Source organism: Colius striatus, chromosome 1 (genome assembly GCF_028858725.1).
Source record: "Colius striatus isolate bColStr4 chromosome 1, bColStr4.1.hap1, whole genome shotgun sequence".
Classification (NCBI taxonomy): domain Eukaryota; kingdom Metazoa; phylum Chordata; class Aves; order Coliiformes; family Coliidae; genus Colius; species Colius striatus.
Window position 1 is genome coordinate 13,353,388 of NC_084759.1, and position 27,714 is coordinate 13,381,101.

Sequence of the window (27,714 nt, forward strand, 5' to 3'; positions counted from 1 at the left end):
AGCAGCTATGAATTACTAAAATTAAAGAGCAATTTAATCTATTCATCAGTGCTGATACTGAGCAAGCACTCAGGAGAGGTTACTGGTAAGCTCAGTCCTTTGGACCCGGGTGTCTGTCACCAAGTGTACATGTCCAGTAGGTAAAATTTACTTTTTAGTGGATGAGTTGCCATCCTGTTGCCGTCCAGTATGCATTTTTGCCTAGTATGCTGTTTGCTGTACACAGGTCACAGAGGAAAGTAGAAGTAGTACTCTAGTAACTGGGTAATGATAGCAGTTGCAAGCAGTGACTTCTGGTTCTAGGTGTGAACTTCTTATAATCAATCTGAATATAAATAGAGCATAAATTATAGCATCAGTTAGAACATTTTTAACCTTCAAAATTCTTATTTTTTGGTTTCCAGTCCATTGCATACAACATGCTGGAATAAAAGCATTTACTAAACTCATGAGGCAAAGTATGTCAAGGTTAATACACATCATCAGTACCATGAGACAAGGAAAAAAACCTTTTTAAAACAGGCGTTCTAAAAATGCATTGTTCATGTAAGTGACATTGGAAGTATGAGCATACACTCCTAGGTGCAAGTAGGTAAGGACAAGGCATAGCACTGCAAAATCAGACACCAAAAGAACTACCATGTTACTCATTTTCCTCTGTGTGTTCTATGGATGTTCAGATGCTAGAAGATGCCTGGTGGTATATCTATATAGATATTCCTTATTAGGAGCTCTGCTGGTTGTTGGGTATTCTGGTGTGTGTGCTGTTTATGTCTGATTTATCAGCTCAGTGTCATGTCTCCATATAATTCTCAGTCTGATGTGTTACTAATAGACTCTTTGAAGGACAGTTTAGCAAAATAAAAGCTGTTAGTGCAGTAAAGGAGTAAGTATGATGCCTATGTGGAAGAAGGATAAGTTCATGACTTATGGGGATAAAACTTGAAAAGCAAAAGGTCTGCTGGAGCTTCTTCCAAATTTGTCTGTGCCAAAAAAAAAGGATTCTCTGGGAAACAGAGATTGCCAGGGTGGGTTACACCTAGGACAGTAGGACACTGGAAGAGTGGAGTATGTTCCTTCCTGGAGCAGAGTGGTGAGAGGTTTTAAGGTACAAAATGCTAGACACACAAACTCTGAATAAAAGATGTTAATATTTAGAGTAGAGTTTTCCAATTGCTCCTCAGGTCTGGATTTCTCTGCTTCTCTGTCTGTATCTGACAGGTGCCTATTTGTGATCCTCCTAGCTCTTCTTGTTTTTTCCAATGGGAAAAAAACCCAACAAACCAAACAAAAACCCTAAAGTTTTTCATACAGATCATTAATATAAACTTTTTCTCCAGGACAAATTAGTGTTAGAATTTACTTTATTAGAGCAAGTTAAAAACAAAGCAAAGTACGTGACAATAATCTCTCATCCTTACCTTGTTCTTGTGGGCCCAGAGAAGCTAGGCCAAACCAACATTGCTTTCTGAGGAGGTTATGCTTCTTAGGAGAAATACAGATGCCTTCCTAGAGCTCCAATTTGTCCATCAGCAATGCCAGGACTTACTTGGCCTGTAGAAATCCGAGCACAGAGTTCATAAGCAGTAAACCATTGGAAATGTGAGGGGTGGTCCCTTAAATGTCACAAAGGCCCACAAGTGTTTGTTGTTAAAACACAAACCCAATATGAAACAAACAGCAAACCTTGCCTGTACTTACACAGAGTTCCATGTGACTTCACTGTAGATGTTAAACTCAATTTTCCCTTTCCTGAATTTTCTACATTATTAACTACATTCATTTTAATCTTACGAATAAGTGCTATCTACTTATAAATAAAGTGAAACCAGGGAGACAGGGACTTCTGGCTGATGTGCTGTAGGCCAAAGGTTAAATTCCTTCTCTATTCGAAACCTAAGTACAGTCTTCTTCCTGTGAGAATGAAATGACCAAGCAGTCTTGAGGTCACCAGCTCTACATAAAAATAAATAAAGTCTCAAGATGTAGTTGTATTTTGTTTCAGGTTCTGTGTTGAAATCCTTGCAGCACTGGGATAGTCAGTAGCATTGTATTACAGAGTTCAGACCTCTCTCTTTATTGATGTGACTGATTAGATACTCAGAATGTGAGGTAGTTACAAGTCACTTCTTGAAATTAAAAATTGTTGATATGAACACATGGAATAAAAGAATGGTAGGGAATGGAAGGAACCTCTAAAGATCATCTTAGTCCAACGCCCCTGCTCAAGCAGGTCTGCCTAGATCTGGTCCCTCAGGAACGCATCCAGGCGGGTTTTGAAGACTTCCAGAGGAGACTCCACACCCTCCCTAGGCAACCTGTGCCAGGGCTCCATCACCCTTACAGTAGAGAAGTTTTTCCTTAAGTTTAAGTGGAATTTTTTGTGTTACAGCTTTTGTCCATTAACCATTGTCCTATCACTGGACACTACAGAATAAAGTGTTGCCCCATCCGCTGGACAGACACTTTTTAAATACTTCTTAAGTATTGATGAGATCCCTCCTTAGTCTCCTTCAGGCTGAACAGTCTCAGATCCCACAGCCTTTCCTTGTAAGAAAGATGCTCCAGTCCCCTGATCATCTTGGTGGCCCTAAACATTGTGTATAATGTTTGGTGAAACAAAACACCTTTTTTCATGTGAAGACCACTTCAAAACACATCCTGAAAATCTTATTTGAAAGAAAAAAGTCTAGTTTTCTTTTCTTTCTTATTTGATATAGAATAAAATTTTAAATTATAAGCTTGTTTTTAGCAGCAGTGCCACTTCTACCAATAACAAGAAAATCCCTCTGTGAGCATAAGCCTAGGGCAAATGTCCTTGACTTTTATATCTCTTTCATGCAATGCTATGGTTGTACCTGTCCTGATGGAGGTAGTTATGAAGATGCCTTAACAGCACAAACCCACTGGGTACAGAGCGTTTTCTAATCCCTGTTCTTCAACCACTAGTGAGACATACATAGAAGCAAATACCATCCCTCAGTTGTTTCAGCACAGAATTTGAATAAGCTAGTTTAGGTCTAGCATAAAATAAGCATATTTTTACTTTTATTTTGTTCCTATTTCTCTAAAGAGCTCAGAGTATTTGATGAAGAGAACCTCAAGGCCAGCTCCTCTGTAATGCACAACTGCCAGAATACCTGAAGAGTGTTTTAACTAAAATGCATTCAGATATCTCTGAGGTTTTTTGCTGCTTTTTTTTTTTTTTTTGCTTTGTGATAAATTCAACTTTGCTGCCATCTTGTGTTAAATGTTTTCATGCTCAGTATTTTTCCATAACCGTGTTGGAGCTGAAATTTAAACAGTTTGTAGTTCATTCTTCTGACATGTCCTTTAACCTGATTTTTCAAATTCAAGCATAAACCAACATGCTGATATTTCTCCTAGTAGTTCTTTTATTGTCATTTTGGTGTGTTCCAACTTTTTGGTCTGGTTGCAGTTCTACTGAGCACTCGCATTACTCCTACAGTGTGTCTCTAGCTGAAACCAGTGAGTTTAGCATCAGGCTCCTAATTACAAGTTGAGTTAATCTATGTCCTTTTGACTGCACCAAGTCAGAGTAAGCACAGGAGTTACGCTACTGTATTTGAAGGAGCTGCAATTGAGAACACTGATGAGTAACTGGATCTCAACTGGACATTTGATTTGCATATCTGGAGCTAGAGTAGAGTCTTAACTATAATTTACTTTTATACTTTACATACATATATATCTATAAATTTTATACTTAATTCCTAAAACCAAAATATTAGTTTCCTTTCTTTTGTGTAGTTCTTTCTAGAATTACATTCTAAAACCTAAAATTATGGAACTCTTGTTATCCATTTATGTAGTTAGAGCTTTTTAAGATAAATTGTTGTATTTGGACCTTCCTCAGAATCACTTGAATAACCAGTAAGAGACTTTCAGAGTCAGGTCTCTAGCTGAGATGATGATTTCAGATGAATGGAGAGCCAAACTGAGACAAGATGTGGAGCCCTTCACTTGACTATATTGCCTTCATTATTTCTTTGGTGGTGGAATTCACACCCATTGTAGAGGCCCCACAAAAAGTGGCTTTTATGCCCAAGGATCTTCTTAGCTCTTCAGGCTTCATGACTGACTTATAGGTGAAGTCCTTCTCCAAGCCATTCCTTCATGCTTCTATTTGTGTCAGTGCTGATGGTCTGTAAACCTCAAGCCGTCTTAACTATGCAGCAAAACAACAAGCTTCCAGAGGCAGAAATGCTCAGTGATAGCAGTGTTGTCACAAGGATCCTTAAGGTGCATGACAAAACTGAATGGGGAAAGAGAGCATGAATGAGAAGGGGAGAGCAAGACTTCGGTCTGGTAGCAGCAAGTCATGTTAAGTCCTCTGTCCACAGTACTGTGTTCTTGATCTCTCATCTGTCAAGCCAAGGACATTTGGTTGTTAAAGGGTGTGCAGTGTCTTGCAGTGGTGGAATGAATGGGGCTCTAAAAGTGCAAAATGCCATTTTAGCTAGTCCCCTGAAAGATATGTGTTACCTTAGTGCAGCAGTCTTGTAGTGAACAATAAGAAAGAGCGAAGGAGAACAATTTAACTACATTTCTTCAAGTGGGACTGAGTGTAAATGTAAAGAAAATATAAACACTGTAAAAGCTACATTTTTAAGCTGCTTCACGAGAATTATCTATGACAGGGGTAACACAAAGAAAAGTGCATTAAATATGATTGATGGTATTTTTGTTGCCCAAGTCTAGGCTACTTCAGTAGTCAATGGAGAGAGATAAATGTTTTTATTGGCTCATTCATCCCATCCTGAGAAAGAAGTCTGAAAAAGGAAAAAGAATTCTGCTCTTGAATACCTGTGGGTTTTTTACTGAATTAGGAGGCAGCCTGGACAGCCAGTCCCTTTTAGCCTAGATGATTAGTTTTTCAATGACTGTAATATACTGAGATAAATCTTTCCTACCATTATAGCTTTTGTTGTTGTACATCCATTGTACATTTTATTTGTTTTCTTTATGTGGTTCTTTTAAGAAGCTAAATTATCTATACAAAGAAAATAGTCCATAATAAAAAGTGGTTATTATTTAATAACCAGTAAGACAGCTTATTAAAATGTCAAAACATTTTTAAAATCTTGAACAGAATGAGTTAGAAGAGTTTTAAAACTAATAGGTGATATTCAACAGCTAAAATTAAGTTGTACTTTTTACTGCTTTAAAGCAAACTTTAAAAAGAATTTTCAACTGGATACATACAGACTTCAATTATTCTGTTGGAGGCAGTCACAGATGTACCAGATAGAGTTTGCATTTTGTCTAGAGCAGGAAGAAATAGCCTGGATTTCTTGTGTTATATTAAGCTGTCCAAAACATACTTTCAAGAGTCTTGTTTGTAGAAAATAGGTATTAGCCCAAGCATTTACTATGAAGACTTTGAAAGTATGAACTTGGAAAATGCAGCTGAAATACTTGATAAAACGACTAGGACAATGAATTAAGTGATTATGGAAGTGACAACTTCATGATGCAGAAACCTGTTTAACATTTCTCTTTCTTGAAACCTGACAATGGATTCCTTGCTCAGCAAAGCTTTGCAAATGAAAGCCTAGAATGTTCCAAGAGCTAAGACCCAGAATGTTTTTTTGCTGATGATTTCCTATATTTTGATGCCAAAAACTGTCCTTAGTTTTGGTTTTCTAATATTCACCTGAATAGAAAGAACATATAGCAGTTGAAAAGAACTACTTTTCCACTATCTCAGGCAATACCTAAGTGTATGTTCTGTTATCTTTGCATTATATAGCATTAAGAATGCATGTTAAAAATATATAATGCTTCTCAATTTTACCTTTTCAGCTCCTGGCCTTTCTTCAAGGATTATTTACGTTTTATCATGAAGGATATGAACTGGCACAGGAGTTTGCACCATACAAACAACAACTGCAGTTCAATTTACAGAACGTAAGGATGATTTGTGTTTACAGCATTTTGTTTGCTAATTTAATTTCAAGGTACTAAAATAGACTCATAGCACGTTATTAGAACCCTAAATCTTGTAATGTTTTAGTAAGAACGAAACCAAATTAATACATGAATAAGTGAAAGTTATTTTTTGGAAGGTTAGTCGAATTAAGATTCCTGTCAACAAGTAACTTTGAAAAAAATTAATCTGCAGATAGTTAATTTGTAATTTTCAGGTCAAAGTTTTAGGAGCAAGAACCAGAAAAGCAGGGCAGCAGGCAAGCTGTGATTAGAAAACACAGTAGTCCTGATAGGTTTAAACGTGTAAAATCCTTTCTTGAGAGTGGGACCTTTCTTCTGGAGTAAGTGACTGTCCCAAAACAGCAACTGGTGTGAAATGATGCAGTTTGTTTCCTTAAGATTGCTACAAAAAACTTGTTCTGCTTTCTGCTGGCTTCCCACTATATGTAAAGCATACTTGGGGAGCCATTCTCTGGCCAGTTTCTGGAGAATCAACTGTTGAAGCTATCTTCCATGACAAGCATCCCTCATGAGCATTAAGTTCCACCACAAGAACAGAACTATTATTTGTGTAGAGAGTTGCTTTCAACTGATCAGATGTTTCTGTTAGTCTGAATTTGGTAACTAACCGTGCCCAAAAAATCCATAGCATTGAGAAATAATAAAAATGCATTTAATCAACATATTTTTCAGTATTTAACTGCTGCATAAAAGTGTATATTTATTTCACTGTGTAACTCAGATGTTACACTTCCAAAGATGTACAAATAAGTAGATACAAAACATCTTTCCATCAATGTGCACTAGAACTAGAAATAGTTAACTTCAACATGTTAATATTGGGCCAACATTGCATTTTTCATAACAAGTAACATCAAAGTACAGAAAATATCTAAATGATGAATGTCAGGAAGTTGGGACATTGCTTTTTTCTGTTGTATCTGATGTCAGGACAAGGGGTAATGGAAAGAAGCTGGAACACAAAAAGTTCCTTTTAAACATAAGGAAACCTTCTTTCCTGTGAGGATGACTGAGTACTGGAACAGGCTGCCCAGGGAGGGTGTGATCTTCTTCTCTGGAGGTCTTCAAAACTCACCTGTTGGTGTGTGACCTAATCTAGGTTGACCTGCTTTAGCAGGGGGATTGGACTAGATGATCTCTAAAGGTCCCTTCCAACCCCTACCATTCTATGATTCTATGAACACATTTTTGAACAGTGAAGGAATTCTATCATTCTGTCATTTACTCCAAGCCCTGTCTCTTTGGGGTGATTCCATTTCTTTTCCATTTCATTCTTTCAAGAAAAGATACTCAATATTTTTTTTTTTTATCTCTACTGGAGTCAAAGCTACAACATTTCAGAAGATCTAACATCATTTTTTGTGGATAGTACCTTGGCCACAGAACTTAGAGAATATGAACAAGACCTGGGAGTACAAGAGCTCCTTACTGTGCTCAAATGTTATTCCCTCTGTTATTCCCCTTACTTGAAAATAAAATTCTGGCGTTTTCCCTGTAGCATCGTGCTGTTAGAGATATGTACGTTGGCTCAGAGCTGGAAGACAGACGTGTCTCAACACTGTTCACATATTCTGAATTCTAAGAATCTGCATTCTTAAGAGCACTGTATGTTTCCAGGTTTTACTGCAATTAAATATGTGCAGCACACCTCCCCTTTTATGTCTGCTGCTCATATCTAGGCAGTGATCCTACTTAAAATACTGCTTGGGAAAATAAGGCAAAAACTCATAGAGGATTAAACTTTTGCTTTTTGATCCAAATGCTAATATTCTTCGTTGATAGGGCATCTCAGCCCTGTGAACTTTTGAATTGTAGGTTTTCTTTTAGTTTGCTACTAAGACTCTCAGATAAAAGCACAAGGGGTCAGTGTTGTTGCACAGCACAGTTTCAGTGAAAGGGTAAAAAATGTGCTTCAGTCCAGAGGTTTATTTACTTCAGTATGGCAAGTACTGAGAGGAACATGAGCTCATGGCACAGACCAAAAGTGGCATTTTAAGTCAGAATATGCAACTGTCTTCTGTGAGCATATCTATGGAAACACAATTGTTAAAGATCTTTTTTTTTAATTTCTACCTTAATTAAGAAGTAGTTAAATATAATCTCTTCTTAAATGTTATATAATTACAGCTTGAACTTGTAAATAGATACAGAGGTAGAAGCAGATGTGAAGTTAGGCAGAAAAAAATGTATTGTGATATGTTTATATGTTTATTACTAAATTATGTTATATCATTATATATTTATATTATATTATTGTTTTTAATATTATATTTCTATAGCAGAGAAGCATATAGTGGGATACTGTACATCATTCACTGATCTTATGCAGATGTTTGAATTCTGATTCCAGATTTAGATCCACAGCTTCCTTTTACTAGCTGGGCTATCTACTGACTTGTCACTCAAAGCATCACCCAACCTCAGATTTGAAGTGAAATAATTTATATATAGAAAAACAAACTGAGAATGGTGTTCAGGGAAAATTATGTTCAGCCTGTCTGTTGTAGCTGTCAGAAGTACTCTTCTGCATTGAAATGTGTGTTAAAGTCTTGGAGAAAGTTTGGTCTGAACTGCTGTTTCTTAAAATTGTGCTACAGGTTAGAGTAGGAGCAGAAACAGCAGTATGAGTACCAAAGTAGTGGCAAACCAACAAGCTCTTAACAGGTGACCATGTCCTGACATGACCTCTTGTCACTTTCACTGTTTCAGGTGGCCAATGGTGTACTTTGTATGTCCATTTGGATTTGTTTCCTATAATTTGATTAAAAGTCCTGGCTGCTTAAAAGTAGTAATTAAAACTTAATAGACAGAGATAAGCTACCAATGGGGACATTCCTCTCTTCAATGGCACATCTCCCTTGAAGGTCTCAAAGTGACCTCTGTTAAGTTTGGTCTGACCTTATACTTTATCATAAGGTTATAATCTGAATAGTTCAGGGAAGAATTTTACCTCCCTCTCTAATACCAATATTTGTCTTCAAGAAGAAGATTTAACGTGTAGTATTTTGCTACTGTGCAACTCCATGAATGGCTCACAGAGAAGAGAAAGTATTCACCAGTGTGTAAAGTTCTGAGTGTATCTTTCTGACTAGTCAGAATTATTAAAGTCCATAAGATGACTTTGCAGAAACATTTTAAAAGCCTTCATTCTTTCTTATTACATACAGGAACAAAGTATTCAACATCTGATATACTAGTAACAACCTATGAAATCTCTGGCACCTCAAAATAACACTCCTCTAATAATTCTTCATGCTAGGTATGTGGGGGGGAACCCTGGCCTCACTGAATTTGGTAGGAAAAAGTGCCCATTTACATGCATATAGATATTAGCCAATATGAATAACTCACCTTTGTACCCAGTTGTTTGCTTGGCGAAATGCCTGGTTACACACATGATACTTAGAACAGACACAGTACTTCCATGCTTTTGCCACAGTTCTGCCACTTATGATATGTTTTTTACCTACCATATTTATGCTGAACTGTGATGTTTGCATAGTCCTATCAAAAAATGCTCATGACAATGCCAGTAACCTGACTATCCTGAGTATCAGCAGCTGTGATACTACCACAGATATGGATACACAGGTACATTTGTCTCTAGATCATACACAGGTACATCTCACTCTCTCTGGACCATAGCTATCTAGAGACATGAAAATGCCATTAACCCAAACTTTTCTGCACTGTACTTCAAGTAGTTCAGTGGGACTTTCTACTTGAGATTTGGGGCTATATTATCAGCAGCTTCTAGCTTAGACTGGTTTCTGCCTGTGTATCCTAGAGTACACAGAGAGAGAGCCCACATCTGTCTGCATTATACTATGTAAACATACCTAAAGTTATGAAACGGCTTCCTTTCTGAGCTTAGTGACTCTGGGGAAAAAAAAAAGTTATTTTCAACTATGTTTCCTTCACACTTCTGTAGTTAAGTTGAATTCTTCATTACTATATTATTCCTAGGCTTCTAGGACAATGAAGAGTAGTGTTCTTTGTTACCTTTATTTTTTCTTGTGGATGTTTGTGTCTCTGGCAAATGCTTCTGTTGGTCTCCAATACAATCTCCTTGACATTCTTAGTAATTAATTCTTCATTATTGTTTTAGAACTTGTATGAGATAATGTGGGGTTTTGTTTGTTTCCTTTTCTTGGTATTAGACACGGAATAACTTTGAAAGCACTAGGCAGGAAGTGGAGAGACTCATGCAAAGAATGAAATCAGCCAACCAGGATTACAGACCACCGAGTCAATGGACAATGGAAGGCTATCTCTATGTGCAAGAGAAACGTGAGTAAAACAGATGTACCTTTTAATTTTATTTGAAAGACACAGCAACAATAGTAAGGACAAGGAAATTGTTTAGTTGTCAGGACAACACAACAGCTTCATGTCTGAATGTGTGCAGGTTTCTGAGGTTTCTTTTCAAATTATTTCTTTTCAAAAGAAAAATAAGTGTTTGACTTCAGAGTAGCTATGGTCAGATGGAATAGTGATCAAAACACTTGTAAGCAACTCAGCTTCTGCTACCTAGGTCCTCATGAGTAGGTCTCTGCTGTTGGCCACCACAATGACCGACTGGTAGCAAGCTCTGCACTAGTTGCCTGCCTTACACTGCAGAAGCTCCCAGAACTCTGTGGTGGGCTATGCTTGCCAAACCCTGCTGTCTCCTGTACTTTACCTGCCTGAACAGAACAACTTCCACCTTGTACCAGAGATGTCTGCTGAACCAGACACCTTAAGAGTAAAACATGCATATAACAGAAAACAAAGGCATAAGAAGAAAAGTCATCTAAATGCAGTCTGTCAGCTTCAAAATAGCTGTAAATCTGTTCCGGTGGTCTATTCACTTGATGAGACATGAATGATGAATTAAATGAAAGAGCAGAACTAAACTTCTCTTAAGTTGTCAGAAACTACTTGAAAGAGCTTAGCAATACCTCATGTTATAAATGAAAACAGAACCATGAAATATGTGAAAAGTCAAATGAGAGAATTAAAAACTCTACGTCACCTGAAAAATCAGCTGCCACTGTTTTACACTCTAACCAGTATAGACAGCAAAGGCAAACTATCTGTGTTAGGCAGGATCAGGTGAAACTCACAGTAAGAATACTTTCCATTGCATTAAGTAAATAGATTTATATCTTTTATTTGGTTTTCTGTTTGCTGTGGAATCAGCCTGATGCTAGAAAAGCGTATAGCAGTGTTTTGAGATAGTTTGTGCAAGATAGCTTGTGCAAGTTTGAAGTTCACACAAAAATTATTAAATACAACTTTGCACCTCATCTGTCAATCTGAAAATAAATAGAAAGCATCTGGATATAAGATTCCTGTATCAGACCTGAGCTCGTTTTTAAGGATACCTTCTTCACTGCTTTTCTTTTAGATGATGATTGAAGAGACTGCACGGAGTTATAAATAATCGATTACATTAATCCTTATTCCATATGTAAGCTGAAAGAAAGAAACCTCAGTGCTTATCATCATTACTCTCAGACACTTTTACCCTCGGTAGCACTGAAAGTTTTAATAAGGCCTTCTATGTTTTGATTGAGTAATAATGATAAAAGAAACCTATGTTAAGTGGAAATTACACTGAGCCCTGCTAATAGGGGAGAGAGATAAGGAATGAAGCAATGGGCACTTGCTGTACTTCATTAAATAGTGAGAGGCCAACTTGACATCCTCTCACTGAAAGGAAATTTGTTCATTAGTTTATTCTGGAGGAAGAGTAACAAGATGTGTAATATCAGTGTCAGTGGGGAAGGTACTAGTTATATATTTCTCTGTCATGCAGGTTTACTCTGCTACAACCATCATTCCATAGGCTTTTGTCAAATTATGGTCAACTGGGTTAAATGTTATTCTCGAGAGTAAATACTGTATATATTTATTACTTGTATGCATGGTAGTAAATACACTTTTTTTTAAAAGGCAGTAGAACTTAAATTGTTTTCATTTAGGTGGACAGTCATGAGTAACAAAGTTATAATGTAGATGTCTAGCTACAACTCTTTAGTGAAAAACAGATGACTTCTAAACTCAACTAAAACTGCTTTGAGAGTGTTCGTCTTTCTTATATATGCTGTAAGAATTAGTAAAATGCCATCAGAGGAAAACTTAGTTTAGAATAATTATTTGTTTTGCTAAGTGAGAATAAGTTAAAACAGGAACAGAACAGCTAGCTTCTGAGGGTGAATAACCAGTTGACTTCCCAATTCATGATGTTACTTTTCTGCAAAATGTCATCAGTGGAAGAACTTTCTCCCAGTCAACATAGCAGACAGTGTAAATTTCCACATCTACATTTCTGGATTGTCAGACATTTGCCTTAAATGACAGATGCAGTCTTTCATATATACGACTTTTGTGGAATGTTACATTTAGAAGTCAACTATTTGGTATTGTAACTATAGCAAAACTGCTGGGTTTAGTTTTAACACCTTCCATTTTAACACCTTTCTATTTACGTGTTAATTTTTTTTAATGAAAACCACAAAACCTGTAAAATACTTTTTTTTTCACTCTGAGCTCTTTCATTTTAAAAACAATTAAAAGGTCCAGATATAGTGCACTTGGAAAAAAATCAATATCATATTTTTTCCATTAGTAACTTCTATTGAAATGAACTGAAAAATCACATCTGGGTTGAAAGTATCATCTGATCCTTTCCTACTCTGAATTTAGGCAGTAGTTACAGTGCTGCATGTTGTAGATTAGAGATGATAGAGACAGAGACATGATAGAGGTAGATATAGATATAGATATAGATATAGATATAGATATAGATATAGATATAGATATAGATATACCTTGCTTTAGTGCCTACATTTGTAGTGTCTCAGCAGGGAAGGGCCTTTCTTGAATGCCAGACTCTGAACCAAAGTGCTGTCCATAGAGATAATTTTCCTTCTTGGTACGTCTTCACACACACAGCTGTTGTGTTTGGCCTTTGCATCTGAGTACCCAGAAGCTATGTCAATGTGACACTGCAAAAACCTGAATTATCTTGTCCTCTGCAGTGCACCACCCTTCCAGATGTACCTGTTAAAACCCAGGAACTAGTTCTCTGTGCTACAGTAAACATTTTTTTTTTTTCCAGAAAACTGTGGGAGATCTTAGCTGTACATCTTGGATGCAGAGAGAATTATGGAAATAGTGTGAGGATTTACTCCATGTGCTCATAGCAAAGAGCACATTATAAACACCTGTACCTAAGCTGGGTTAGTAGGTGAAGTTTAAAATATCATTGAGTTCAAGCTTAAGAGGGTTTTGTGTTTAGATTTGCTAAAAGTTCACAGCAATGCCTAAACAAAGCTCTGAGTAATCCAGGAGTGAAAACATCTTCTGCATCAGAGATCTTATACTTTACAGTAGGATTAAGAAGTACTGTGGTGTGACCTCTCCAGGATAAGGCATACATCCACTTCGAGTTTGCCCAGATTTCATGTAAAGCTATCTAAGTGGAAGACTAGTGAATCCCTAACTACATTATACTTTCTCACTGTCTGTGTGCACAATTGTCTGTTTGTGGATAGTCAGTTGTGCACCACTGTTGGAGCCACCTCTTTCCCAGCAGGACCCCATACAAGGAATAAAAGGCCGCTGTTTGGTGCTGAAGAGCCACCTCTGCCAGCCAGCTTTTTATCCCTCATCTCTAACCACTCTTGTTTTATAGTGCACTGTTCCCTTCATTCCTTTCCTTTCACCTAATGAAATCACTCATGGGTGTTAATGGCATAAGGTTAAATCTGTCTCTAAGCCAATTGCATTTTAATCCCTTAAGGTAGCACACAGAGTAGCCTACCTGTGATACTACCAGAAGCATTTGTTGACTTTAACAAGAACTCTGAAAGGAAAGGGAAATGCACTCTGACTTCAGCACTTCATCCATTTCTGTGTCTAGTATCAGACTTCAAAGTTTCCCCCAGAGAAAGGATCCAACTCTCAATCCTTGTGCTTCACATGGGTTCCTATCTTCATCTTATTTCCTAGTCAGAAAAATCCTCAAGATCTTGCCTGTCTCCTGCCTGTTTACCCTTAGTAAAATGCTGTTACTCATTCTGTGCCAAGGAAAATCAATCTGCTGGAACTTTGGACAATCTTATCAAGCTGCAATATTTCAGAATTATACCTGAAAAAAAATAGAGCAGTTCATTATTTTGTGGGTTCTATGTAGATGCTGTTATGTTTCCTTTATTCCAACTAAAACAGTCATAGAATGTCAAAATAATTACTTTTAAACCTATCTCTCTCTAATCTAGGACCTCTTGGATTTACATGGATAAAACATTACTGCACTTACGATAAAGGAACAAAAACATTTACAATGAGTATAGCTGAAACAAAATCTGGTGGAAAAGTGGTGAGTTGCATATACATGAGCACATATATGAACTGTACATTCTGTCTTTCATATTAAACATTCAGGAACTGATAAAAGAAAAAAATGTGGTGAACAAAGATAAAGCTGTTTCCATACATGAAGCAGTGCATGTCTTATATTACATAGACAAATTAAGTGTTTACATAAAAATCTTTCTTTTAAAATGTATGTTTAAAATTAGATATCTGCAAGGATGGAGACCCCACAGCCTCTATGGACCGTTTCGGTGTTTGACCGTCGTAAAAAAGCTTTTTGTTAAGTTTGCATAGACTTGGCTATATTTCAGTTTGTGCCTACGGTCTTTTGGCCTTTCACTGGACACCACTGAGAAGAATCTGATTCAGTGTCCTTTCACAGAATCACAGAACAGTAGTCCCTTACTCCTTCCCATCAGGTATTTATAGATGAATCACTGAAACAATCCTCCTTCTTGAGACTGAACTGTCCAGCTCTCTCAGTCTCAACTCATACGACAGGTACTTCAAAACCTTAGTCACCCTGGTAGCCATAGCTGGAGTACTATACTGTGCTTAAGGTGGGATTATTCATCCTTAATCTGGAGGTCATCTCTGGTCTAACCTCTCTGCTCAGGCAGGGCCACCTAGGGCCAGTTGCCAGAATCATGTCCAGGTAGCACTTGAATATCTCCAGGGCTGGAGATTACACCACTTTCCTGGGCAACCTGTGCCAGTGCTTGGTCACTCTCACAGTAAAAAAATGTTTATTGATGTTCAGAGGGAACCTCTTGTTATTGCCTCTTGTCCCATCACTGGGAACTTTTCTAGGCTAAACAGCCCCTGGTCTCACAGCCTTTCCTCATAGGAGAAATGTTCCAGTCTCCTGAGACAGTCCATCAGTCCAGTTGTTCCAGTTGTCTGATCCAGTGTCCATGATTCCCCAGTCCACCTCACCATCTATATATCTAGCTTCTACTGTGCCAGTTTGTCTGTGAGGATGTAACAGAAACATCCTACTGTAATAAGATGTAGTATCAAAAGCCTGGCTGAAGTTGAGATAAACTATATTCTTTGTTCTTCTGTCATCCACTGACCCATCTGTCACATTGTAGAGGGCTGTCAAGTTGATCCTGCATGATTTCAATTTCATTAAATTGATGTTGACTACTTCCAGTAACCTTTCTGTCCTTAATATGTTTATAAATGCTTTGCAGGATTATTCACTTCACCTCCCCTAGGATCAAGGTGAAGCAGATTAGCCTGTAGTTCCCCAATAGGATGAGAAAAAAAGGCCTGAAATTGTACCAGGAGATGTTTAGATTGGATATTACAAAAAATTTCTTCACCAAAAGGACTGTCAAGCATTGGAACAGGCTGCCCAGGCAGGTGGTACAGTCACCATCCCAGGAGATATTTAAAAGACATGTAGAGGTGACACTTACGGGTATGGTTTAGTGGTGGCTGTGGCAGTACTGGATTAATGATTGAACTGGATGATCTTAAAGGTTTTTTCCAACCTACGTGATTCTGTGATGCTGTATCTTTCTCCTTGTTTTTCTTGAAGACAGCAGTGGCATTTACTTTCTCCTGTTCCTCAGAAACTCCCATGATTGCATCAGCCTGTCCATCATTATAGACAGTAGGCTCACAAGTATGGTGCCCAGAACTGGGACTTAAGTCTGTTCTATTCTTTAGAAATTATTTTATGATTTTACATGTAAGAACTGACAGAATTACATGATATTCATTCTAACATGTAATCATGTTATACATGCAGGTGCTTGTAAAGTTTTGAATTTAAGGAGTTATCTGAAACATAATGAGTAAATAACAAATATGTGACAACTATTATTGTAATCTTACTTTTTACATACAGAGAGATTATTGTATGTGTTCCTAAATAATTTTAATCTCTTTCTTAAAATATGTACTTTGGAGTGATTAAACAGTTAAATTTAAGATGTGAAGCCAAGGTATAGCAGCATTCTACTAGTGCTAATCTTGGTTTTGTGGTTTTTTTTATAGAATGGCCTTGTCACAAGCTCACCTGAAATATTCAAGCTGAAATCTTGCATCAGGAGAAAGACAGATTCAATTGACAAACGGTTCTGCTTTGATATTGAAGTATTTGAGAGGTTTGGTTTTTTAAATTGTCTTTATAAACTCAAAATAATTAAAAAGTAGAAGCACTTGCAACCAATATATAACAATGACTCCTCTAATACAAACACATATTTCTCCATATACTTGTATCCTGTACTTTATATCCTATACATGACAAACTAGGCTTTCAAGACTTAGTACCTATTTATTCAAACTTGTTTTTCTAACAAAATTCACTATATAGCTTCGATGTTGTCTAAATTACATTATATTTGCATGCTGATACAAGATGGATTCTTATAGAACCTGTAACACAACTACTACCCTCTTTTAAGAAGAGATCATAAATATGATAAAAAAACCTTGTATTAGTATGCATATTCTATAGCAAGCTGTTTCTTTCAGAAATGTAAAATAGCACATTCTTTTTCTTTTTTGAAAATCACTTCTACAATGTTTTTCACCTAGTCCTGGATAATTATATAAGACAGAGTAAAACAACTTTTCTGAGCTTAAAATACACGTACATTCGACTTCATAAAAGGGTTTTTTTCAGGCTTTGTAATATTGAGAAATATTTAATTACTTTTTCTCATTAAAAATGATAAATATACTAACTTTCATACTTATTCTCTTAAGAAATATTTTATGACTGTTACTGTCATTTAAAATTCCATTCAGAATTACTGTTTTTACATGTTAATTTAGAAGCTCCTTTACTACTTAAATATGATACATTATTTTCTAAAGTTGGCTTTTGAGTGAGTTCAGGTTGAAGAAACAGAAATTTGCTGTGAACAAGTGTAGAGGCTGATCAATCTCTTCAAAGCTTTAAGCTTGAAGTGATTAAGTTTGAAATTGGTAGTTGTTTCTTTCGAAGTAGAGTTACATTAATTAGACACATCTGTGGCAATATTGTATTCACAAGTGAATGTTCTCCCTTCTCTCTCCCTCTACACCACTTGGATGTCCACAGTTAAGCAAAACTGCACAGAACAGTTAGTTCCATATGGACATCTTCAGGTTCTCGTTAAAGACAAAGTTATAGGCACTTTTTACATGTTATTGATTCCTTTTTCACAGGCTGGTAGTAAGTGCACTTTTCCAATTGATGCAGTAGTCATCAGGGAAGTAGTGAGGGTTTTTTAGAAATGAGAGAGGAGATAAGTAGACAACAAAATACACAGAAGTATTTGGTGGGAGTTTACCTACAAAGGCAGTGTTCATCTCTTCTGGATGTTGTGTTGGTAAAACTTGGGCTTCCCCTAAGGAAGAAAATGCAGTGGCCATTACTGATAACAGTAATGATTAAGAATGTGACTGATTTCATATAAACACAGTACTGGAAGACTGTGCTAATGATTACATTTAAACTAATTTAAGCTAATTTAAAATTGAAGACTTAATATTATTTACTTGGACACCACCTACAAATACAGAAAAAAGAAGTTAAAGTCATTGACATCACTAAAATACAAGATTCCTTAGTTATGTGAGGATATAACTTTTCATTATGAAAGAGGATTTTTAAAAATGTGTAGCTACACTCATCTTCAAAATTTTGTTGAAGATTTTGTCTCCAAACACTTTATTCCACAGAGCTAATTACCTTCCTGCATTATTATATGCAGCATTGAATGAAAAGTTATATGTAGTATTATTTTATTAAAACATTGAAAACTGCAGACTGATATGCACATCTCATTTTATGAAAGCCATGTTAACTGAGAGAAACCCTTGTGAACAACTAATGGAGGAGACACACTGTGAAACTTCCTAAATGACATAATTAATTAAAATTTACTTTGGTGTTTTTCACACCTACATTCAGCTCAGACCTCTTGTAAAAACTGTATAAGAGGTGACACCATCTTATTTCTACTGGAGCTATATAATAAGTTAACATCAAGAAACGTGTTTCATCTTGAATGTAGTTTTAATTTCTGAGAAATGATTAACTATTTCAGAAGCTAGTTAGTCTCAGAACATATTGGAGTTGGTTTGGGGTTTGTTTTTAGATTTTGTTATTTAGGGGGTTTTTGAGGAAGCTAATATTCAGGGATTATAGTTTTAGATATTTTGTATGTGCAAGCTTCACCAACAGCTTAAGTTAGAAACCCAGAGCTAAACGCAGATATCACTACGGTTGAAGTAAAATGACACTCGGAAGGTTCTATTCTTTCTGTACATGCTGACCAAGGGACTAGAAGTATAAATAATAATCTCAGACTGAAGTGTTAAGCAGTAGCCACAATAGAAAGACAAACAAATAATCAGTTTCTATTTCTAAAATGTTTGTATGATAAGATTTCATAGGTAAGAAATTATGGGTAGGTAGCAAGATAGCATATAAAAATGGAAAGAAATTTAAGACTGCAAGATAATAGAAAAAAATTATACCTCTTATTCTGGATTAACTCTATCTTTTTTTACTTGTGATAGTAGATAGCAAACAAGATACTCAGCTTGGCATTTTTACATGTAAGGCTTGTTCTTCCTTGAATGGTTTGGTGTTTGTGTGTGAGCCCACATTTTGATATTTTATATTGTCCAGTTGCTTTTTTACATGCTTTTTAAATGCAAGGTGACAGTGTAGGTCTTTTGGAGGAAGAGGGAAATGATGCTAGGGTTTTTATTATTTCTTTTTATGGTGGAAGATGAATACCTAGTAAAAACAATAGTGTCCTTAATTTGTGAACCTACCATGGGAAAAATAGTTTTGGACAATCCTCTGAAAGTTTTGAGCAGAGATACAATACACTGATGTGGGAGCGGGACTTTTTAAAATGGACTATCTCAAGGACATTCTATGTTGGTACATCAGTGAATTAACGTCAAAGCATTTCTTAAAGAATTCATTCACCCATGATCACAAATAGAGACTACTTCTTTCTGTTTTTACTTCTGTTCATATAATTATTCCAGGAACAAAGATCAAAATTGGTTCCCTCATTCCTTCACAGGTCCCCTTGATGCTCTTTCTATGCAATGTCAAAGCTTCATCAACAGATAAAATATACCACTTTTTCAGCTTCTCTCATGGCAATTAGAGCACAGCAAGCAGAAAAATCTTTCTTTTGTATACTTTCAAGTAAAAAAATCTTGCACCATATCAGTACTGAGGCTTTCCATCTCCAGACTTGGGATACTATCTCAAAGTGCTCTTTTGAGGCAACCATTTAATGGCTCATTTCTTTTCACTGACTTTGGATGGCTGTTTTGAGATATGATGACATCTGAATTAAAGTACCTGCTTCACTTTGTTTGATATGAAAGATAGATAACCAACTCAGGCATAGACATATTTAGTCAAATTGAGCTCATATATATTGTCCTTAAGTTTTCCACCCTAAGAATCTTGCCACTGAATAATGGGTGTGTGGCATCCCGTTTGCAAGTTTATCTTAGAATATGAAGATGTGAAAATTTACATGTTGCAGTACCAAACTTTTAAAAACAGACCTGTTCTTAAATCTAGATCAAAGTTACTGTGTTATGTCAGAGGCTATCAACTTTCTTTAACTTCTCCCTGTCTTTTATGTATTCACTTCATGTCAATATACATTTGGATTCAGATTTTGGATACTATTTCAGAAACTTTAGTGTAACTTTAGTGTATCTATGTTTTTGACAGACCTGGAATCATCACACTGCAAGCTTTTTCAGAATCCAACAGAAAACTTTGGCTGGAAGCCATGGATGGAAAGGAACCAGTATGGATGTTTTTTCGTTGTCTTTTCTTTCTACAGTCTTGTGGCACACATATTAAGGAAAGAAGCTAGTATGCAGTTCAGATATGCTGTTGCAGTAAGACAAATACAGTTCTGTTCTTTGTGAGACATTATTACAAGTACACAGTGGAGGCAGGAATTTAAGCCTTTTCTTTGTTAGACTAAGTAAAATGATAGCACATTGTCTAATGACATTCCTGATTCAGATAATATTTCTGAAGTGGTAGTTCCTGCACTGTGAAAGACAAACAGTATTTTGAGCAGTGTAATAGAGTAATCGTGTAGCACCATATTGAAGGGCACTGCAGAGTGCCTAAAAATATGTCAAACGCTACTAAAAGTTAGACTTGTCTGGGATTTCTTCCCACCTTTAATCTACTCTTAAAATAGTCATTGAATGAGGATAGTGCCAGACCTGTATCCCAGGGGGGAAAAATGGTTGATTCATTTTATGAGATAGATGAGTGTTTTTAAAGCTTCTTGCTTGACTGAAGCCGTAAAGAAAGTAGATCAGTAGTTGTATCGAAATTTAACCCATTTGGAGTCTGTAAATCTTGACTTTTATCACATTTAAGTGCCTATCCTGGCACTGTTAACCTGGATGAATGCTGTGAGGGTAAAGGTTAAGAGAAGGTGAAAAACAAAGATAGCTCACCCCTTAGAGCAGGCTAATATACAGCATGTTGCAACTACCAACAAACCTGGCGATAAAGAATTTAAAGCACAAATACTAACCTGTTTGGGTGGGGTTTTTTACAGATCTACACATTGCCAGCCATTATTAGCAAGAAGGAAGAAAGTAAGTTCTTTCTTTATGTAGAGCTATCAAATACTGATAGATTTCTGTAATGTCCAGTTTTCTAGTTGCATGTGTGAGAGAGAGATGATTTTATTTTTTATTTCTACTTTTTCAGTTTCTTTCTAACTGTTCATTGGATTATATGATTGGTTACACAAAAGCACATCCTGAGCTATGTAAACTGTGAGAAAGCCTTCAATTTTGTATTACTATTAAACATAATTTGGGAGAAAATGTTATTGGCTCCAAAGTCACAATATATGTAACCAATCAGTAAAATTTCTGTCAGTAGTCTGTATACGTAAATGTAAATACATGACAGTGCATTGAAATAATGCCCCTATCACAGAATCATTTAAGTTGGAAAAGACTTTTAAGATTGTTGAGTCCAACCATTAACCCAGCACTGTCATATCCATCAGTAAGCCGTGTCCCTAAGCACCTTATCAACACATCTTTTAAACACCACCAGGGATGGTGACTTCATCACTTTCCTGGGCAGCCTGTCCCAGTGCTTAACAACACTTTGGTGAAGAAATTTTTCTTGATATCCAATCTAAACCTTCCCTGGCACAAACTGAGGACATTTCCTCATGCCTGTCACTTCCTATTTGGGAGAAGTGACCAACCCCCACCTTGCTACAACCTCCTTTCAGGGAGTTACAGAGAGTGACCATGTCTCTTCCCCTCAGCCTCCTTTTCTTCAGGCTGAACAACCCCAGTTCTTTCATCGGCTCGTTATAGGACTCTTCCCCTGCCCTGTACCAGTGCATGGGATTGTTGTGACCCAAGTGCAGGACCAACCTTCTAGCCTTCCTTAGTCTCATGCAATTGGCCTCAGCTCATCACATCTTTTTGTGTATTAGGTGTATATGCATCTGTTACACACACGCACTTTTTATTACTGAGTGTATTTAAAGATACTATGACATCTGTATGCATAATTGTATGTTGTTCACATAAAATTGTATTAACTTAAATGCGTGTATGTGTCTCAGAGAGATGTCTCAGATATGGACATACGTGTTCATAGAAGGTATATTTGATACTGGAAATCTAAAATTCAGGCCCCTACCTCTGTTTTTTATACAATGGTGGTAAATGTGCTGCATTAAGATAGTCTTTACTGAGCTCGTTAGGGCAGTGAGTATTGAAGATACAAAAGTAAATGTTACATTTGTTTGAAATGAGCTTCACTAATTGAAGTCAATAACAAAGATTATTTTCCTGTGTTACCATTTTATGAGCATTTATGTTCATATGCAAGGGGAAAGAATGTTGTTTTATTAAAACCAATGAATATATTGTGTTTATGATACATTTTCCTCAGCAGCGGGGAGGGAGTACAGTAATCTTTTAAAGCATCAAGCTTTCAGCTGTTTATGTATAGAGGGGCTACTGATATATGAGAATGATGGTAGAATATTCTGCTCCTAATGATTAGAAAGTTGAATTTTGAGTGATAAATATATATATATATATATATGCAAAAATACTATTATAGAATGAGTATCATAATCTTGTGAATCAAAGCTTCTTGACTAACATGTGAATAGAGCTAAACACAGATTCTGTGCATTGATAAGAGAGAAAATAGTTACCATTTTTCTCTTTTTAGTGTTCTTAAACGAAGCAGGTTTCAACTTCGTGAGGAAATGTATTCATGCTGTAGAAACAAGAGGTGTGTATTAAATCACAAATTATGTATTGTTGTATTTTTTCTCAAATATTACTTCAATTAATTCTACAAGTTTTGCAGTTGTGCTTTGGAGTGTGTCCATCATCTGATTTGCACTTTCCACCTTTTATCTGTGTGCTTTACACTTAAAACTGTTAATACAAGTTCCAGCAACAGTTCTTGACATTTCATTTCAGTGGTTTTTAAAATAAAATCTGTAATTTCATGTTATTTTGACGTCTTAATACACAGTTGCACACAGATTTAGGCTATTATTTAGTCTATTTAGTCACTTGTGCTTTCTTATGGTAAAACTGGAGAATCAGCTCCTATTGTTTGTTTCTTTGTGAAACCTGAAGACGAGAAAGTGGCATGAATATTGATGGAACATCTTTACAAAGTGTAACTCCTGTCTTTTTATTAACTCATTTTCCATGTGATATATCCATTTTTTTAAATGTTTATACACTCATTTTTGGTAATGGAAATACACAAATATAAAATTAATCATCACTCTACTGATGAAATGATATCTTGCAACTCACAGCAAGTTTTTAATTACCCCCTTCCAAATTAAGAGATATGGCTGTATTGTCTGCCATAAAAAGAGATAACCTTACTTTTCCTGACCGTGTCCTGAAGTGTCAATGTGAAACTCTTTTCTAAACTGAAAGCTGTGTGGTCTACATGTGCAACATTGCACTCAATATGAATTCAGTTGTTCACATAATTATGTTATGTAGCTTTTGAGCCCTTGCTGTTTCAAATCTTGCATTTTTTGCTGAGGGGAAAAAAAGAAAGAGGAGAGTTCAAAACAAACCAGCAAGATTATCTAAGCAAGATCAGACTTTGGAAAGTTGTTTTCTAAGAAAAAGTGGACAATTTTAAGTCATGAGACCTGAAGTGGGGAAAAGGGAAGACTTAAGTCCTGCTGATTTTAAAAGGCAATTAAACCCCCAAAAATTACAGAAATCCTGTGTTGAGGATGTCACGCTTGAAGCACTAGTTGTTATTAGTATCTGTGCTATTAAATAAACCACAACAGTTGAGAACTGAGTAAACTGGGACTTGACTTGTCTCTATTTTGCATGGGGATCCATGCATAACATACATTCTCAGCTGCAATGTTGCAACAGTATAGAGTATATGTCTTTAGTTTGAGTACAATTAATTCTCCTATAAGTGTCCATCAAATCTTAATTGGAAGCAATGGTGGTCTAAGCAAATATATACACATAGTAATTACACTGAAGCACAGATGAGATAAACTTGTTGCTATATAATGTGTTTTAGGACTGCTTTTGGATCTTTTTTTTCACTTTTGCCAGCCATCTGTTTGTTTGCTAATGTGAGTCACTTCCAGTCAAAAGGGTTTTGTTAATGTAAAATTGTGATTAATGTGTAGTATGGTGTGGATTCAATAGAATGCATTTGTTAATATCCCCTAAGAGAATTCAGTAGGGTAAAGCAATACTCAGCAATGTAATTGTACAATTTTCCATAAATACATTTAGATGTTTTGAAAACATGCACCAAAGATGCATCAGTGTATATTGAAATAACTGTATTTTCATTATTTTCATTGTACTTGTTTTTCCCAATGTAGGTATTACAATCCTGGGGCTCTACAGAATAGGTGGTGTAAACTCCAAGGTACAAAAGCTGATGAATACCATATTTTGTAAGTACCTGAAGTGAACCTTTGTAAGCGTGCAGTGTGTGCACTGTGGTCACTTTTGCCTTAACTGCTATGCTCAGGAGAGTGTGTTACAGCATTTACAACATTCAATTGTTGCATGTAATCATTCATATATATGAGCAAATTACTAATAAAATGCATTTCTTCTTTCAGCTTTAAAGTTCCGTTTATTAATATCTATTTGGTGTGTTTCATAAGTGTTCCAAAGCTTAGTTCTACAGCAAAGCATAACACAGTTTAATAGACAGTTGTTCTAGCCTTTCACTTTTCTTGCTAATTAGGCTCTCTGATACCTGTGAATGTCTAAGCCAAATACATTAATAATTTTCTTTTTCATTTAGCCTTACTTTACACTTTGATACAGTGCATATAGTTAATGTTTAGAAGTACTAAATATGAGTGCTAAACTCATTTTTGTAATACTTTGGCAGAAATTAAAAGATTCAATTTGATCAGATAGGTAGTTAATTTGACTAATAAGTAATCATATGAGCTAGTTGACTGATCTATTAGTTTCTGTTTTACTGCCTATAACACAATCATAATTCAAATTTCTACTAGCCCCTAAATCTCCTCCTGATATGGATATTGATATGGAACTTTGGGACAATAAAACAATAACAAGTGGACTAAAAAACTACCTCAGGTAAGTATGATGCTACACAAATCTCAGTATTCCTTTTCTGTCCCATTTATTTTTGCTTATTAAAATCATGTTACATTTCTCGTACCCATTAGCATGGTAATAATTGAGTATATTATTATCTTTCCTAATATCCTTGCAGTTAGGTGTAATAATAAATCTAAAATTTATCACATGCTTTCTGTCTTATTAGGATAGTAACTTCTTATGTAGCCTTAAGTTTGATAGAAGTTAATTAATTGAATGTTAACAGAGCATGTTGTACTCAGTCTTCCTTTTCTTAATCTCTTAAGCTGTCTACCATGAGGTTTCATAGTATCATTGTTAGAGGTTTTTATCCTATGCTGTTGGTGTCTTCACAAACACAATAGCCTCCCACACTCTCATTTTCTCTTAAAATTTTTCTAATACAAGGCAGAATTTTCAAGAATTATGGTACTTCCAAGATAAATCTTTTTTGGGTATCAATATTTAACATTGAAAAGAAACATAATAAAAAGCATTGAATCCAGATGGTGGGTGATCTATACTTCTAAAAATCTAGATTTGTTAAACCAGTCATTTAAGAAAAGGCAGCATAAGAAATCCTTATTCATTCTGGGAACTACGCCTAAGATTTATAGTGGAATACTCATGTACACTTCATTGAAAAGACTGTCTTTGGTTGAAGAAATTTATAGTACATCTTCAGAAACATAAATCATTGTAGCTACTGTGTTTGGAAAATTAGAAGTTGAGCTAGCAGTAGCTGTGTATTTGTCTGTAAGTCACTTCACAGTCTGCCTTTCAGAGGATGACTCTTCTAAGATGTCTCAGATCAGAAGCTCAGTCCCAAATTTCATCATATTTTTCCCTTGGTCAAAAAGATTGCTTTTGCAGCATACAGTACCGTGTTCTATAGCTGTATTTATCACCATTCTACAGTATGGAATACAGAAAACTGTCTCTGTGCTGAAGTCAGCACTTGATAGTATTTCTTATTACTTACATGGTGACACTAAACTCAAAGAGATTTTCAGACTATATGTATGAGTTGCATACTAGTTGGATCAGTCATCACTGAATTGGGTTTCCTGGGACGTACACATTGTGCAGATGTTGAGGGCCATCATAATCACACCCATAAAACTTGAAAAGGCTTTAGTAATGCTTTTGTTTAAATTTCCTTTTAATATTTTTTTACAACCAGGTGTCTTTCAGAACCACTGATGACTTTCAAGCTGCACAAAGATTTCATTGTTGCAGTTAGTAAGTAATTAAATACACTTTTGTGAAAGTAGTGTTGTTTTTAACCCTTCATCTCTTCCATTACTGTCCTTACTTTTCTCCATGATCTGTTATTCAGTGATCTAGCCATGGATCTGAGTTCTTCCATGTCACTGTATGTAGCAGTACAGTGCCACATGAAAACCCTCAAAACTGAGAAGTCACACTGGATGAAGCTATTCTGTAGTTTGTTCTCATCTTTATAGAGGGTCTGTGTGACTGCTTTCTACATGAAATTTTGAACCTCAATTTATACGTTTGTTTGTTTTGTATGGACTGATAGTTCATTTAAATCATTTGTTTATGTCTTTCATCCAGGGACCCGTTTTTTTCCCATCTTGCCTTGAGAAATTTGAGAGGGTGATAATTATCTCTTCTTCTCAAAGGGAGTAAACGGAGATACTAAGATTATTGTTCTAATGACTCCAGATAAGAATTTGAAGTTATTTCCCCAATTCCTATTGCCTTGAATAAAAGACACTCAAGATTTCATATATTTGAATTTCACTGAAGTGGCACATCAGGTCAACTTTGCCACTAATTATAGCAATGACAATTTTGATTCCAGTATTGGTGGTAACTGCTTCTGGCAAATTACCTGAAATACAGATTTCAGAATATTGTGATAAATATGATCAAATTGGCCTCATCATTGTAAAGGTTCATTGGGTTTTGATCCTTGTAATGTGTGTGTGTTAGTGTACAGGCATTGGTGCCATTTCTAATCACATCTTAGTGCATGTTAATAGTATTTGTTTTCTGTTTAATAGAGTCAGATGATCAGAACTACCGAGTTGAGGCAGTGCATGCACTTGTGCATAAGTTACCAGAGAAGAACAGAGAGATGCTGGACATCCTTATCAAGCACTTGGTCAAGTAATTCTTATTGATTTTTCTCTCCAGTATCGTTATAAGATGTGAATGTTTTCTGTTTTGTCAGTTTCTAAATCCATTCCCTGTATTGAAAGAGTGTCACTTGAAATGATTCTAGAATGTTCTTCTGATTATAGCTGAAGAATACTCACTGTAGAAACAAAATCAAAAATAACACCATGAAGAGTCACCAAGATGACCACCAATACATTTGTAAAATAAACTCACTTAAATAATTTCATTCATACTTGTACTTAGTACAAGATTTGCCACTAATTAAAACTTTGCTAAGGTTGATACATTGTTTTGAGTCTGACTGGAGGCCCCATGCTGTTTCAGAAATGGAGAGTAGACTCATGTGATAATATCTGTCCATGTTTGATCTTGTTTTTCTGTCTTAGTAGCTCTGAAGTGTAATATTGTTTGAAAACACTAATTGAAAATATTATTAATTGTATTTTTGATATCTATATAAATGTCTAAACCCAATCCTGAGTCTTCCTTGTTTCATTAGTTTCTCTGAGTACTAATTAAATAGCAGATGGAAAAGGTTTTTCATTTCTTTGAATGATGATCTTTTGTCTTCATTGAATTACACTTAGC

The 27,714-nt window shown here is 35.9% G+C and overlaps 1 protein-coding gene across 1 annotated transcript in view; it reads left to right on the forward strand.

The window, feature by feature from the left end:
• The window catches only part of ARHGAP42 (Rho GTPase activating protein 42), a 154,882-nt gene that overhangs the window by 103,996 nt on the left and 23,172 nt on the right, over positions 1 to 27,714 (forward strand). Inside the window, exons 7-17 of the mRNA XM_061991652.1 lie at positions 5,827 to 5,931; positions 10,134 to 10,263; positions 14,241 to 14,341; positions 16,345 to 16,454; positions 20,057 to 20,135; positions 20,913 to 20,952; positions 22,571 to 22,633; positions 24,237 to 24,311; positions 24,891 to 24,975; positions 26,162 to 26,220; positions 27,009 to 27,114. Coding sequence (XP_061847636.1) covers positions 5,827 to 5,931; positions 10,134 to 10,263; positions 14,241 to 14,341; positions 16,345 to 16,454; positions 20,057 to 20,135; positions 20,913 to 20,952; positions 22,571 to 22,633; positions 24,237 to 24,311; positions 24,891 to 24,975; positions 26,162 to 26,220; positions 27,009 to 27,114 — 953 coding nt within the window. The remainder of the gene's footprint in view (positions 1 to 5,826; positions 5,932 to 10,133; positions 10,264 to 14,240; positions 14,342 to 16,344; positions 16,455 to 20,056; positions 20,136 to 20,912; positions 20,953 to 22,570; positions 22,634 to 24,236; positions 24,312 to 24,890; positions 24,976 to 26,161; positions 26,221 to 27,008; positions 27,115 to 27,714) is intronic.